Below are 15879 nucleotides of genomic sequence, written 5' to 3' on the forward strand. Positions count from 1 at the left end.
TAATTCGAGGGTAGCATCCTTGATGACTTGGGACCATTCAAAATTTGTAACTCAATGGTCTTGACCAACTAGTCTCTTTATCAGGATGGAGATTTATATGGTTTAGAGTTGCTACCTAATTTTTACTTGAATCCTGAATTTTTTATGTGATTCATTTCTTCATTGTCAGTAATAGACCTAGAATTCTCCCTAGATTATGGGTTCAATGAAGGGGTGGCACTATGTTAGAGAGAGGGTGTGTATGTGCCAACCCTAACTTCCTGATCGCATGGGCAATGCCCAACCCAAAGGGGGTCGAGCCCCCTTTGGTTACACATTTCCCCAATTCTGCACCCCCCCTATTTTGCCCTTTCTCTCTATCTTTAGCACTCCACTCTCTATGCGAGCATGTGAGGCTCCGCTGGTGTCGATCGTCCACCTCTCTCTATCTGTAAGCCTGCGAGGCTCTACTGGCGCTGGTCGTCTGCCTCTGATGTGGTCCTCTCTCTCTCTCTCTCTTCCTCCGGTCGCCTGCCCCTGATAGGGTTTTGCATGTGTATTTTATTTTTTTAATTAACATTAATCATGAATAATGAATGTTTTTTTGTTAGAATATTAGAGCTTTTATTTGTTTTTTTTAATTAGCATAAATCTATGATTTCTATTAGGATTTTTGGTTATTGATTTTTTTTAATTATATGATTATATAATAAAGGTTTTAGGGTTTTTATAACATCCCTAAAAAAAATCAACCTTTTAAAAACTTTTCCAAACCTAAAATTTTGAAAAAAAATTAAAGCTTTTTATTCGATATAAAGTTTTATATGATTCTCTAGAGTAATATGTCAACGAGTTTATCTATGACCACATTTCAACCATTCTAAATACTGTATCAGATTCAGTACAAAATCACCCATAAACACAACTCAGTTGAGGTTATTACTCTAGGGATCCTCACACATAGGAAAATGCGAAAGACAAAACTCATTTAAGGTTTAAGACAATTGAGGAGTTATGTAAAGATTTACATTTTAAAATCATATGCACAACTATTGCATAAATAAAAAGACATAATTCATAAGTATTATCATTCTAAAATATTACAAGTCTTTAAACCTAAAGATCAATAAATAACAAGGTCAAATCGTTACAAGTTTATAACTATCAAAACTATCTGAATCCCTTAGAAATCGTAATAGGTAAGAGTAGAGCCTTCAACTGTGCAACAACCTGCACTTTGCCTCAGTCTTCTAAAAGGTTATTTGTAATATTATAAGGCATTAACCACTGGTCCATAAAAACCCAAAATTAAACTTGAAGGATACATATCAAGTTTATAATGGTATAATTAGAGGGTGATTCTCATCAATTATAAAAGGAGGGTCAATAAAATTCACATCCAAACATGCATTCATTTGCATTTACAATCATTCATTCTATAACATTCATAATTGCGTAAATTACATCCATAACATTCAAATTTTCATTCATTTTCATCCATGACATTAAACATTACATTCATTCATATTCATAACAAATATTTGTATAAAAGAATGACAATACACAATTAGAATATATTTGCACAAACATAATTAGGCCAAATTTTATTTGACCATGTCCAGCGTAAAATACACGCACATGCTTCTTAAATAATTCAGGATATGAGAGTCCCTTACCAACATAGCATATGCATATAAAAGAATGTATATGACCAATAGATTAAAGTTTCATTCAACCATCCCAGCGTACTTGATACACACATGCTTTTGACTGTAATGAGACATAATAATCTATAAAAATATAAGCATTCACATTTTGTTTTCTCTGAAGATGCATACTCATGTTCAACTCATGACTATGATATGCATTTATTTAATTATCAAATTATCATATCCATTCTTAGGATATCAATGCACTCTTATATTTCAAGTGATATAAGGAACATACCCTAACTCAACCTTTCTCGTGTGTCTCACACACACAAGCACTTCACGTGCATAAACAAGCACGTGACTTGCATCAACAAGTCTATTATCTGACCATAACATGCATTTTTTATTCACATGTGAAATTCATATGCAATGACATATGAAAACCTTAGTATTATATACATATTCACATCTATATGTTTTTGCATACGATAACAATGATTCTAAATATTAATGTATTGTTTGTCTTATTTATTCATACTCATCTAGTATAAAAGAGGGTATAAACATCCAGAAATGACCATAGAAGTATTTATTATTTTATATATTTTATTTACCCTCATATGACTTAGTTGGTTATTTCTCGAGCGATTCAACCCTACAATGCAACAGTGGGATAACAGACCCATGGTTTTTGGTTTTGGCCAATGTCAAACCAATATCACCGACAAAAATTGGGCATACATCCCTAACTCTGTAGAGTTGTAGTACTATCATCTAGGGACTCATTGGTAGACATGTCCCCTAACCTCCGTGAGACGGGGATAAGAAACACTTTCAACCCTCTAAAACTCAAAATATCCCATGAGACTTGTATTGTCCTTCTCTCTTCTGAAACGACAAAGAGATTGAGTATACACCATAGTATTAGGGCACTCCTCATTAACGCAGACACATATATGCATTAGGGGCTTCACTTTGCTACTGTATACATAGTCCAGAACCGACACCATAGTATCATAACCCACATCAAAGTCCTTGGCAAGATTCTTCATTTTATACTTATTCTTCTCCTTCTCAATGAAAACCTGTATGAAAAATGGGTTTCTCACTGCGAGTATACATCGGTGGACATGGACTTTCAGGCCAGCATCAACCATGATCTTCACGTCGTTGCAGAAATTGAAATACGATGATTGAAACAATGATTCAAGGTTCTCACTGAGCTTCTTGAATGATGAAATCTCAGGTGAGGTGAAATTTGAGAAAATGACATCATTGTTTTAGCTTGTATTTGGTGAAGAATAGGCAGGACAAGGTGGGTTTCTCATAATCCTCCATGGCAGCTAAAGAGAAAGAAAAAATATATGCGTGAAGGGGGTTGCTGGGGTGAGAAAGAAAGAGAAGAGGTAAAAAGAAGAAGAAGGACCTCGACTGTGTAGAGATGGGAAAGAAGAGGGAGAAATCGAGTTCCCTAGGTGGGCCCCACTCTTTCTCCTTTCTCCCCTTTAGGCGCAAATCAAAACAATTGGATCCCATTTAGATCCAAATAGCCTAAAAAACAAACAAAAACAATCAATCCTAAAAAAACTTTAAACTAAAATACATATAAATGTCATATTTAAATAATATTTGCTTAGACATTCCAATTAGGATTAAAGGTAATATTTGTTTAGTTGTTTAAAATCTCTAAAAGTTTATGTTTGGGTCGATCCCTTTGGGTCCAACCCGTATAGAGTTCGGGTTCATTCTAAATTCCATATTTTTTCTAAAATAATTTCTTACATTTTATTCACATTAAATGATTATACAAACTCTAACTAATTCATGGTTTTGGTATTTTCTAAACTATTAATTTATTTGATTAAAATATTTCTCACATATTATTTTATGATGAAAATGCCCTTTATGAGAAATTTTTTAAAAACCATCGTAATGCATCTAGTTAAGTTCAAAACACCTCGAAAACACAAGACACCTAGATGAGTTTGTGACCCATTAAAACAATTTGTTTTCATGATAATTTAAATATTTTAACAATATTTTGTCTGAAGTAATTATTAAAATAACTATTTTACCCTTACTGTTTAGAAAAGAATAGTTGAGCATGAAACATACCCATAATTGACATTTAAAAGATACAAACATATTTCTAACTCAAGAATAAAGTTAATCTCTTTAATTATTTATAATATAAAAAAAATTATAAGTTTTAAAAGTTTTTATCTAGTATTTTCTTTTTAATTATCATTATGCATGATTCTACTAATAAATGCTTGATTTTGGTTATCAAACCTTTAAATCTTTGATTTTTGTTAGGATTTATGTCTCTATTTTGGTTTTTTGAATGATATAATATTTAATTAGGATTTTATTTTTTTATTAGCATATCTATAATTTGATGTTTGTTAGGATTTAAGGTTTTTATTTGCTTTTTTTAGATTGAAGTAAATGTTTAGTTTATGGTTTTAAGGTGTGTATGTGTGTTTAATTACCATTAGGCATGAATCTATGAATATTATGTGGTTTGATTTTGGTTAGAATATTAAGGATTTTTTATTAATTAATCATAAAAGCATAATTTATAATGTTTGTAGGGATTAGGGTTTTGTTTTTTTTAATGACATAAATATTTAGTTATGGTTTAAGGGTGTTTTTATACTTTTTTTCAATTATCATTAGGCATGGATATATGAATATTGCAAGTTGTTATTTTGGTTAGAATATTAGTATTTTTTATTACTTAGCATAAATGCATAATTTATGTTGTTTGTAATGATTAGTTTTGATTTGTCTTTTTAGAATGATATAAATGTTTAGTTTATGATTTTAAGGTTGTGTTTTTTTTAATTACCATTTGACATGAATTCATGAATATTGAGTGATTTGATTTTGGTTAGAATATTAGTTTTTTTTTTTTATCTAGCATAAATTAACCATTTTTGTTGTTTGTAGAAAATAGGGTTTTGATTTGGTTTTTTGAAATATACTGTTAGTAATTACTTTTTTTACTTTGTATTTGTGCCCATCCTAAGTTAAAATCTTGGCTTCGCCCTTAGTTCAGTGGCTGATGATGAACCCCATGAACTGAACTGCTGTATATAGACTTTTTTTGTTTGTTTTGAAAGGCAAGTTTGGGTTAGACAGACCCCCACCAGTTATTATTCATCACACCACACTGGGTTTTGAACATGCAACGTTCCACCACAAGGAGATGTGCAGGGAAAGCAGGTTTCCCATATTTCAGAAGTAAATTACCTAATGATTTCTCCATTTTTTTTTAAAGGCATGCGCCCTAAAGAGAGATTATTCTGAGGTTATTATTTTGATTTTCCAATGGGCTTTGAACTTGCAACGTTCCAAGACATGGTGACGTGCACTAACAACTTTTACCAAACAAGCGGAGCCCCCCCTTGGTGTTCTGAGGTTATTTCCATTACAATGGCACGCATGCCGGGGCCGGGGCCGGGGCCGGGGCCGGGAAGCAAATAGGTATAGGCATCCTGATGTGAACCTAGGAGTCTTGAACCATACCCGACAAATTACTTAGTTGAATGAGATACAATTCCTACAATTTCGATCTGAATGTGGCTCACACATTCGTAATCAAATTTTCATCCCAGGCTGGCTCAAGTTTCTTCATATGGCTGGATCCAATTACTTAGTCCAAATTCCAGGTAAGGGATGGGAATTGGGTTGGGCAGCTTGACAAGAAGCCGACCTGGCCCACCTTGTCTCATATTTGGACCAGATATTTTGGCCCAAGTTCGACAAGACTAGGGTTTCAAGCAGGTCATACATGGACTGGATCATGAATATAATCTGGTATGGTAGAGAGGATCTTGATCTGGGGTTGTTAATAGTGGATTCGAAAAAAAAGGTTGGGAAAAGGGTTTTTGCAAGCGAAAACGCAAACCAGTAGGATTTGATCCATGGGCAAAATGTAGGTCCGATAGAAAGTGCCAACCTAATCTGATCCAACTCCAGAAAAGTCTCATGTAAAGCCGAATTCAATCCGAACATACGATTGGTTCTTATTTCAAGATCCATGTCGTAAAATAGATTGAGTGGATCCTATCCATTTGCATCCCTAGATAAGGCCTAAGCTGAAAGCTGACCCATTTTATTATTGGGTAAGGTCCGAGCCAACTCGATTGGCTGGCTTTATAGTTACTCGTTGAAAATATAAGAAACTTTTTTATTAATTTAAATTGGCTTGGCCTGTGTTTTGGTTCGACCCAGCCTAATTACCATGTTTTGGAGTCAGATTTGGAGTGAAATAAATAGACCTATATCAAATCTGGATCCGATTAAGGAATACAACCCTAATGGGATGTACACTTATATATAAACAGTTCGGATCTTGTCGAACATTGAATAGAACTCAGATGGGATTCAGATTCGAATGTGAGAATGCTAAAATTGAATCGGAGTCCGTTTATCAATTGATATGGTTTTCTTTACCAAATCCGACTAAATGGGCTACCTATCGGACAGAAACTGGACCCAAAATCTGAACTATTTCCATTTTTTGGTATAGGTAGGGGTGTCAACTATCAACAAGTCGGACCTTCACCGGACCCAGGTGGTTCTGGTCTTTGATCCGTCTCTAAGGTACTCGTACCCGGCCTGGACCTTACTCTACTCAGATCCTAAAAGGATTTCATAAACCAGATCTCATGCATACCGGGTGAAACAAAATAAATAAATAAATAAATAATTTTATATATATATATATATATATATATATATATATATATATATATATATATATATATATATATATATATATATATATATGAACATGAGTCTGTGTAGAGAATTTCATAAATCATACCTGGCTCTGCATGTTAATCAGATCTCACGGGTCCGCCCCGGATAGTTAATTGGACCCCTTCCTTTGATACCAAGCTCTCATCCTACTGGATACAGAACGGTAGCGACCGAGCCATACCCGTACCGTTGGCACCCGCTTGCTCGGATCCGGATCGCACCCACTGGAAAGCTCCGGTTAATGTGAAGGGACTTTCCGTCATTAAAATTAAATCTAGGGATACAAGAAAGAAAACCCTCTCCTCTTACTCCGCTCTTAGCTATAAAAGCCAAAACCCTACCTTCGCTTCGCTTCTCTCTCTCTCGGTGGAGAAGAAATCGCCCCAAAATGAAGGTACTCGTTCCATCTCCTCTGAGTATTCAGCGTTAGACGAGGCGATTTTACCCTAATTCAAAAAATTGGGGTTTTCTCACTTTCGTTTTTTCTACCTTCTCAGTTCAACATAGCTAATCCCACCACCGGTTGCCAGAAGAAACTGGAAATCGATGATGATCAGAAACTGTAAGTCTTTTTTCTTTTTTTGCGTTTCTTCATAGATTTTTAGTTTGTTTCCTGCGCATTAACGGATATCGTGGATTCTAGGTTCTCTTCTGCGTTTTTTCTTCATGTTTTTTTTTTTGCGTCGTTTCTGCGGATTAATGGATATCGTTCATTCTAGGTCGAATGTTGGGTGTGTCTTTGATTGGAAGTTGCAAAAAGAAAAGAAAACACCTAGTTTTCCAGCGATATGAACATATCGAAGTTGTTATCACTCCGTCAGATCATAACGAAAACACAATTTCTGTTTTTCTTCTAAACGAATACGATATTTAGGTCTTTTCCCGGAGCGGGATTGGTTTCTAAGATCGCTTGCAGATCTAGGTTTGTTTTACTAGTTAGTCTCGGCAAAGCTCCCAGCCTGCGTATAAGCCGTATTGTTTTTCTGATAGATTACTGAGTGTTCTAGTCTTAGTTTAACTCTCTCGACCAAAGTATTTTACTAAATATTATTTTCTTGCCGTTACAAGAGGAAGAGATTGATTTAATGAATGAGAACGACGTCTTATGATTAAGCAAAAAAAAACACCACGGAGTTGTCTTTTTGTTTGTGTAAAACATTCAATGGAAGTTGTTAGTGAAGATATCTAGGGGTTCAATACAGGCGGATTTTGATCTTTTATGCAGCTTAATTGTAGAAACAGTCTTTGTAGTAGTGGTTCATGAAGAGATTCATATGGACTGGCTTATGAGGCAGTCTGCGCCTGACATGTAGTTGGTGAATATTCATGATATCAAATGAGTGAATTGAAGCAGTGAGAGTTGGGAATCAAGCGGTTTCATTGGATGGGGAGGTCAAATATGTGCATCCTGTGTTGTTAATTGGCCTTTCGATGGGTTTATCAATATGCTCTGTGTCTTGGATTTCATGTGATTTCGGGCAACTTGAATGATTTTGATATTTCGATTGAGCATGTAGTGTTATTTAATGCCTTGTTTCTGCTTTCTGGTGTTTTCTAGTTCAAGCCACCCTCGACATGCCACTCTGACTGCACCAAGTATGAATAGCCTATATGAACGACCCATATGGTTAAGACAGTTTTTGTTGTTAAAGACAGCTTATATTAGGTTGCCATGTACTATTTTGAACGGAGATCATGCAAACAAGAGCATATGAATGACCTATATGGTGATTTCAAGCGCCAAAATTGTCTGGATTTTGCAACAACAACAACAACAACAACTACGCCTTCATCCCAAAACAATTGGGGTCAGCGATATGAACCAAAAAAGAAATTCATTTTGGGTCTTCCACATGAATCCTTTTCCTCCAATCATTTCTATCCAACGCCATGTCCTTGGTGAGGTTCAAAGCATTCATATCCTTTCCTATCATCTCCATCCAAGTCTTCCTAGGCCTACCCCGACCTCTTTTAACTAATATATTTTCCCATTTCTCTAACCTTCTAACTGGAGCATCATTAGGCCTTCGCCGAATATGTCCAAACCACCGTAAACGATTCTCTCGCATCTTATTTTCAATGGGTGCAACACCTACCTTCTTACGTATCTCTTCGTTCCGAATCTTATCTTTTATTGTATTTCCACACATCCATCTAAGCATCCGCATCTCAGCTACACTCATTTTTTGAATATGATGTCTCTTGGCAGCCCAACATTCTGTACCATATAGTAAAGCGGGTCTAATAGTCGTCCTATAAAACTTTCCCTTCAACCGCAATGTCTGGATTTTGCCTTTTTCTAAAAAAAATATCTGGCAACCGTGACTTGTTAGTTAAATGAAAATCTAATTCATATTTGTGCTCTTACAAGAGTTCTATGCAATCGTTCTCTCTCTAGTCTATCATCTTCATCTTACAAAATAAGGTTGATGCCTTTGGGCCGAAATATTGGTCCTTGTCTAGATGTTCAGAGTAGTTGTGAATAATGCTTTCATGAATGTACTTGCTGACCGCTGTCCATATCAGAGGATGCACGCTAGGCTTTTGGGAAGCTCTTTATGTTTTATGGTTGTCAAATAATTGTTTATGAGTGTAAAGTAATTTAACCAATGCAAGCTAAACAAGTTGCCCTTATTGACAAATAAGGTATATACCATTTGATCTATCATCCATCTTATTTATCTAGATCATATTAATCTTTTGTAATCCCCATGGTAGGTTCTGAAGAAAGAATATGACATAGAATCCTAGGTCACTAATAGTAATTTTACTGTCTGCTTTGTGTGGGGGCTTCCCATAAAAGGGAAACGCGCTTTCCAGCACATTTCGGAAGCGAGACGTTTCATGCTTCCGAAACGTGCTTCGGGGAAGTGCGCTTCCCCACTAGGATAGGCGCTTCCGGTAACTCTGGTTTACACTCTAGTGGCAGGAGAGTGAATGATCAACTTGGAATGAGACCCAGATTAAGTCTGGTGAATATGGCATATTAGCAACCCGGAGTGGCTGTAGAAACCAGTGTGAATGATTGTTTTGAGATTCTTAAGTTTTAAAAAGAATAAATCCTTGGCTATCACTTCTTCATTACAGAAAGAAGATTATGACCTAGCGATGTTACCCTTGACAAAAATGATTTGATGTATAGGTTATTAATGATGTCTTTTTGTTCCTGTATATTAAGTGATGTCTGTTTTTCATAAAGCACATGCATATGATATGACACTTATTCTATACCTATTCAATCTGATTATCGGTATGGTAGGATTTATTTCTGTGGCTGGTGAACTTTTATAATTTTGCAGCCGGGCATTCTTTGACAAGAGGATCTCCCAAGAGGTTAGCGGAGATGCTCTGGGTGAGGTATGGTTCTATAGCAGTCTATTGTGATGTACATTTTTGACTAGTGACTACTAGAATGAAAATCATACTGAATATCTGTTTTGCTTTCAGGAGTTCAAGGGGTATGTGTTCAAGATCATGGGAGGATGTGACAAGCAGGGATTCCCAATGAAGCAGGGAGTTCTAACTCCTGGGCGTGTTCGTCTCTTGCTGCATAGGGGTAAAGATTCAGTTTCCTGACCTTCATGTTTGTTATTCATGCACATCAATTAAGGATGCCTTAATTGGTAGACATAATTATTGCACAGGAACACCTTGCTTTCGTGGATATGGAAGACGCAATGGTGAGCGCAGGAGGAAATCTGTCCGTGGTTGCATTGTCAGTCCTGATCTGTCCGTTCTGAACCTGGTTATTGTGAAGAAGGGTGAGAATGATCTTCCTGGGCTGACTGACACAGAGAAACCAAGAATGAGGGGTCCGAAGCGAGCATCAAAGATCAGAAAGCTCTTCAACCTTTCCAGGGAAGATGATGTTCGAAAGTACGTTAACACATACAGGCGAACATTTAAAACAAAGTCAGGTGTGTCATTTCTGCAGTTCTTTTACCGGATCCAATGCTTCTGTTCAATAGTGGCAGACCATTTTGTGGTATCATGATCATCATTTGAAGCACACATAGTATTTTTGTTATACATGGATGATTATGAAAGTGTGAACCAGCCCACAAGGGCTCCGTTCATCTGGTAGGGGTGACTTGTGAATGCCACCAAATTGACGGGACATCAGAGGTTCAAATTGATCTCGTGGCGTCCCTTGCCACATGGTCAAAGCTGGGTGTACTCGGTGGGCAGGGGGGGGACCTCAAGGGTTTTGCCAACCAGAGCCCAGCCAATGGATTATCCCAAAAAGAAAAAAGTGTGAAACCATGAAATCGATGTCTTGCTGTTAGATGTTGATGGTTGATCTTCCAAAAGACAAGCAGCAGCACTGTCAGTGGTGGTAGCGGTATTATAGTAGTTTTTTGTTTTTGCTCATTTTTGCTGCAGCAGTTGTGGTAATAGTAATTGCTGTGCCAACGGCTGCTGTTGGAACTACCAAAATTGTACAATGCATGCACACTTTCAATTTGCCATCATTATCAGCATCATGGCCACAAACTACTGTCACCACCATGATTATATTTAGCAAATATACTATTACTCGTAGTTCATCAGTGCAACCATCATTTATCGGTTTTGGCAGTTATTGCAGTTCCTGCTGCTTCTGTTACTTCCAGTATTACTATTTTAATAATAGATGCTACTTCTGTTAAGTCTGAACTCACTGCCATAGTCATAATTTGCCTGGTCTATCTTCTCGTGGTACACCACTATATTATCACCATATTGTAGTATTACTCAAGTTATCAAACTGCTTCTCATGTGCTAAAATCAGTATTGTTTACATTTTCCTGAACATGATTGTGTTGTGTGAATAGTGTGAAAATGAACTTACAATGTTCCAGCTCCAATGTTTGTGTGGTAAAGACCCATCTCTCTCTCATTTGGGCATTTGTTATTTCATTATGTTGTACTTTATCGGTACTTAGGGTGTGTATTGATTTATTCTTGTGCTCTCTTTAATCGTCAATCAATTAATGTCTGTCAGACAAGAAGTGCAGCAAGGCTCCAAAGATACAGAGGCTTGTGACACCCCTGACTCTTCAGAGGAAGCGAGCAAGGATCACAGAGAAGAAGAGGAGGATCACCAAGGCTAAATCTGAGGCTGCCGAGTATCAAAAGCTGCTGGCAACAAGGTTGAAGGAACAGCGTGAGCGCAGAAGCGAGAGCTTGGCAAAGAAGAGGTCAAAGCTTTCTTCTGCAGCTTCAAAACCATCCGTTTCGGCTTAATCTATTCTGCCACATCCTCAGCAGGGAATTTTGTTCGAGTCAGGGTTTCTGCTTTAAAGTTTGAACAATCTGTCTTATTACTGCTATGACCTCAGGTAATTTTTTGGATTATTGCTTTTAATTTTGTATCTGAAAACAATGGAGACTAGTTTTCGCTCTTAAAATTCTGGGTTTATACAATTATGGTTTTTCTATTTCTGAATCCACAGGCGCAAGTGGTGCTGATCACATTAACGATGTCTTTTATATAGTTTGGTAGGAAACATGCACTGGTGAGGTATTTATCATGTTCAGATGTGTTTTTAAGTGTTAAAAAAATCAACGGATATCTAAAACTGGATGATAATAACCGATATTTTTAGTCGGGTCCAGATTAGGTAAAAAAATACCTGCGATTATGATTCACGGTATCCTGAACTTGTTTGCATCATAAATATATTTGATTTACTTTATCTTTTCTGTGCTTTTGTGTTAACTTTTCCATGCGCTTTTTACTTCTCAACTTGTTTAATTGGCTCTTGTTCCATCTGTATCCCTCAGTTGCTAGGTTTCTTCTCTAATGGACCAATCATCGCATCATGAGTCGACTAGAGGAATAGGATGGTTCCTATTCTTTATCCCTTGGAAATCTCATCAGGTTTTTGCTGCAGTATTAGCATATTCTTGCAATTTAGTTGGCCAACTTAATCTGGCGATTGCTTGGTTGGTATCTCCCCAATGCCCTTCAGGTCACCTTTTATGTGTAGGATGTAAATTTGCTACAATCGTATATACATGCAATCCAGTTGAAAAGATTATTTTCCAGATTTTTTCACCTCTTCTTTTGTACATCTAATTTTATAGATGTGATCTGCGTAGTGTCTTTGGTAGAAAAACATGTTTTGGATAATGTTTTTGCAACACGGAAGTTGGTTTTCTATGGGTTTCAAAAACAATGACCCAGAATGTACCAAAATTTCACAAATCAAAAAACCTTTTTTTTTTTTACATAAAAAAAAGATGATTTGGTGTTTGATCCTAACAAACAAATCATTCCCAACACGTACACACAATAGATGGTGGCAAATATACATCTTTATGTGTACGTTCTTATTGATGCTTGGTAGCTTGCTACAATTAAAGTTGTTTGATATGCTTGAGCTGAAGCATGTCTTTTTTTTATGACGAGGAATCCGACACCTTCATCTCAACACCCTCACAAACCGCCCTACTGCCCATGCTTTACATTGTTTTTAAGGTTTCAGCCTAACTCTTTAGGGGTGCTTTTGAATCTTTATGATCTAGGTACCCAACTCGATCCGACACAATCTTAGTAGAAGTATGGGTTTGGGTTGGTTACAAATTTAGACAGAGAAATCAGGTGGGGTCTTGGTTATAGTTGATGTAGACTTGAGCTCATTCGAACCTGACCCAAATGGTTCGATACAGTGTAAAACCCACACCTTGGTCCACGTGTTAATGTTGTGTTATTTTTACGAAAAAATGATTGTACTTTGTGGCAAAATGATGCATTTTCTAAAATGCTTTACAATTTATCAAATATGTCAAATGAATAATATTGTAGGTTAATTTTTTCTTGTTGCATTTGTATGTAAGAAAGAAGAGGGAATACTTTTGTGTCACAACTGTACATCTAGCAACGGTGTAGCTATGTGGATAACTGATGTCCCGAACAGGTTGGGCTGGTCCTTCCCCAATTTTAATATACTTCTTGTTTAGGCCGGTCTAGAATTTGGAGTCATTTAGGGAGCGTTTGCCTTCTGTAGATGTACTCTCCATGGCATGAATTTTGCGGTGGGTTCATCTGTGCAAAGCAAATCACAACCCCCTACAACAGGAAACATTTCCATTGAAACAGGAGACCCAACATTGATTTTTGGCACCCTTTCCTCACGGAAAGTGAACCAACCGTTTGCGTTGCCATAGTGGCCCCCGAAAACACATCAAAGGTTGTGGGTTTCTGTTGAAAGCCCCAACTTTTCGCAACACACAAATGTGCCCTTAGGGGGTGTTTCAATTGCATTGCATCCTGTCCTAGAGCGTCTATAGAGAGGACATGGCATGATGCATTGTCCTGCCCTTTTCATTGAAAAAATGATCGTATTGTCCTTGCAAAATGTTGTACTTCCCTAAATAGCTAGCAATTTAACAAAATCCTTTATATATCCAAAATTTTGATTTTTAAAATTTGTAGAATATTTTTACCCTTCGCACATTCGAACCTATTGAAGTTTGCATTATATATATAGGTATAATAATTACCAAAATTTTAACAAAAAATACATTTTTTTTTAAATTTCATAATTTTATTAATAAAATATGTTCAATAATAACTATTTTTAATTTTTTCTAAGCCCTTTGGTGATTTCTATTTCACATAATACTCCACCAATAAAAAGACAACAAATATAAGTTTCCAATCTCTAATTAGCCTTCAATTTCTTTTTTTATTCTCCACAACAAAGCCGAGGAATTAAGGTTCCCTTTTTCATAAACAGCTTTTAGTCAACCCAGCCAGCAGGAGGCCTGCTCACATTGCCAGTTATTCTGCCACCTGCGTACCGGTGGGGTTTGAACTTGCAACATCCAATCTCATTCTCATGGTGACGTGCACAAGCTGATTTCTCATTATTTTCTATTTTATTTTTGTCTCCATGGGTTGTTCCTCAAACTCTGACAAGTGGGCTCGAACTTGGTGCGCCTTAAGGTGGTTCAGCAAGCGAGCCAAAGCTTTTGTGTGGGGGATAAAGAGACGGTTCCCCTCCACTGTTCTCCCCTCTCAATCGAGGATCAAACATTCGAGAGTCGCAATCATTGTGACAAAAGTAAAAAAAACGGCAAAATCTTGACAGCAAAAAACTCTCGATTTTTTTTTTTTGTAAATCTCACATTTTTTCAGCAAAAAATCGACAATAAAGAATTATTTTTTATAAAGAAATAAAATATAAACATTGTGTTTAAAAACACGATATTTATGTTTCTGACAAAAAAAAAACATGGGAAATTACCGTTTTAACTTTCTTGCGAGTTTTTTCATAAATCTCGAAATATTTTTTTACTATGGGCACAATCACATAAACTCTAACTGCACTTAATATAAAATGTAACCACTTCCACCAAGGACCTGTTTTGATAAAACTAGAAAAAATGGGCCGAGTTAGGTAAGTTTTATGCTTTGGTCTTTAGAAGTTTGCTTTAAAGGAAACTCGGGAGTCTAGCTGGAATTCCTTCTCATGCATCTCCATGTTTCTCTAAACCAAAAGGCCAAAAGACAACGTTTTACCTTCCTGCGCTTTGATGCAGCAGCACGGATCTGGGTTTATTTCTTTTTTATTTGGGTTCATTCGTATTTGGATTGTGGATCATCATGTGGGATCCAAATGTGATGTGATAAGTTTCAGTTAATTAGAAGTTTATCAAATTAGGTAGTTTGGTTTAATTAGAATTAGAAAACCTTCATCTACATCAAGATGAGAGGTCTAAGAGTTTAGAGTGTTATGCAGTCCTTCCATGCCCTAGTTGCAGGCTTTCCAATAGAAGCTGCTAAAGTGCTGTCTAAGACCTATTACTGAGAAGCTATTAAGATTTGAAAAGAGTTGCAGCCTCCAAAGTTCATGTTTGTTTGCATACTTAATTTAAATCCAAACCATTAAAATCTTTGTTTGAGTATGGAATTTTGTTCGAGTCAGCGTTTAAAGTTTGAACAATCAGTCTTATTGCTGCCATGACTTCAGGTGATTTTTTGAATTATTGCTTTTACTTTTGTATCTGAAAACAATGGAGCCTAGTGTTGGCTCGCAAAATTCTGAGCTATGTCACATGGGTGCGGGTGCATCACTTTCAAAAAACTTCGGTGCGGGGTGCGAGGGTGCGGCAATATATATATATATATATAAAGTCCAAAAGTTGAACATAAATGATTAAGTGTGTTGACCACACCCAGAGTCAGGTTGACAGCATCGGGTGCAGCACTTTCAAAAAACTTCGGTGCGGGGTGCGAGGGTGCGGCAATATATATATATATATATATATATATATATATATATATATATATATATATATAAAGTCCAAAAGTTGAACATAAATGATTAAGTGTGTTGACCACACCCAGAGTCAGGTTGACAGCGTCGGGTGCCGCACCCACACGTGCACCCGCATCGCGTCGAGTCGACGCGGGTGCGGCACCTAGTTGGCCGAGTCCCTGTGACAGATTCTGTGTTTATTAAGTTATGATTTTTCTATTTCTGAATCC

The 15879-nt window shown here is 36.6% G+C and overlaps 1 protein-coding gene across 2 annotated transcripts; it reads left to right on the forward strand.

The window, feature by feature from the left end:
• Window positions 1-6762: 6762 nt before the first annotated feature.
• On the forward strand, window positions 6763-12077 carry LOC149835654 (small ribosomal subunit protein eS6-like). Of its 2 annotated transcripts, XR_016432343.1 has the most exons (7): window positions 6763-6795; window positions 6899-6963; window positions 9701-9758; window positions 9849-9957; window positions 10046-10318; window positions 11386-11722; window positions 11837-12077. XR_016432343.1 is itself a non-coding variant. In XM_090008671.1 (6 exons), exons 1-6 carry the CDS (start codon window positions 6790-6792, stop codon window positions 11625-11627), a joined length of 753 nt encoding a protein of 250 aa, XP_089864797.1. In that variant the 5' UTR covers window positions 6763-6789; the 3' UTR covers window positions 11628-11821. The 2 variants fall into 2 exon arrangements, 1 of the variants encoding a protein (XP_089864797.1); XM_090008671.1 differs by lacking the exon at window positions 11837-12077 and having other exon boundaries at window positions 11386-11821.
• The last annotated feature ends 3802 nt before the right edge of the window (window positions 12078-15879 follow it).

The sequence above is a fragment of the Nuphar pumila genome, chromosome 6 (assembly GCF_984573655.1).
Source record: "Nuphar pumila chromosome 6, dmNupPumi1.hap1.1, whole genome shotgun sequence".
In the NCBI taxonomy this organism is placed as follows: Eukaryota; Viridiplantae; Streptophyta; class Magnoliopsida; order Nymphaeales; family Nymphaeaceae; genus Nuphar; species Nuphar pumila.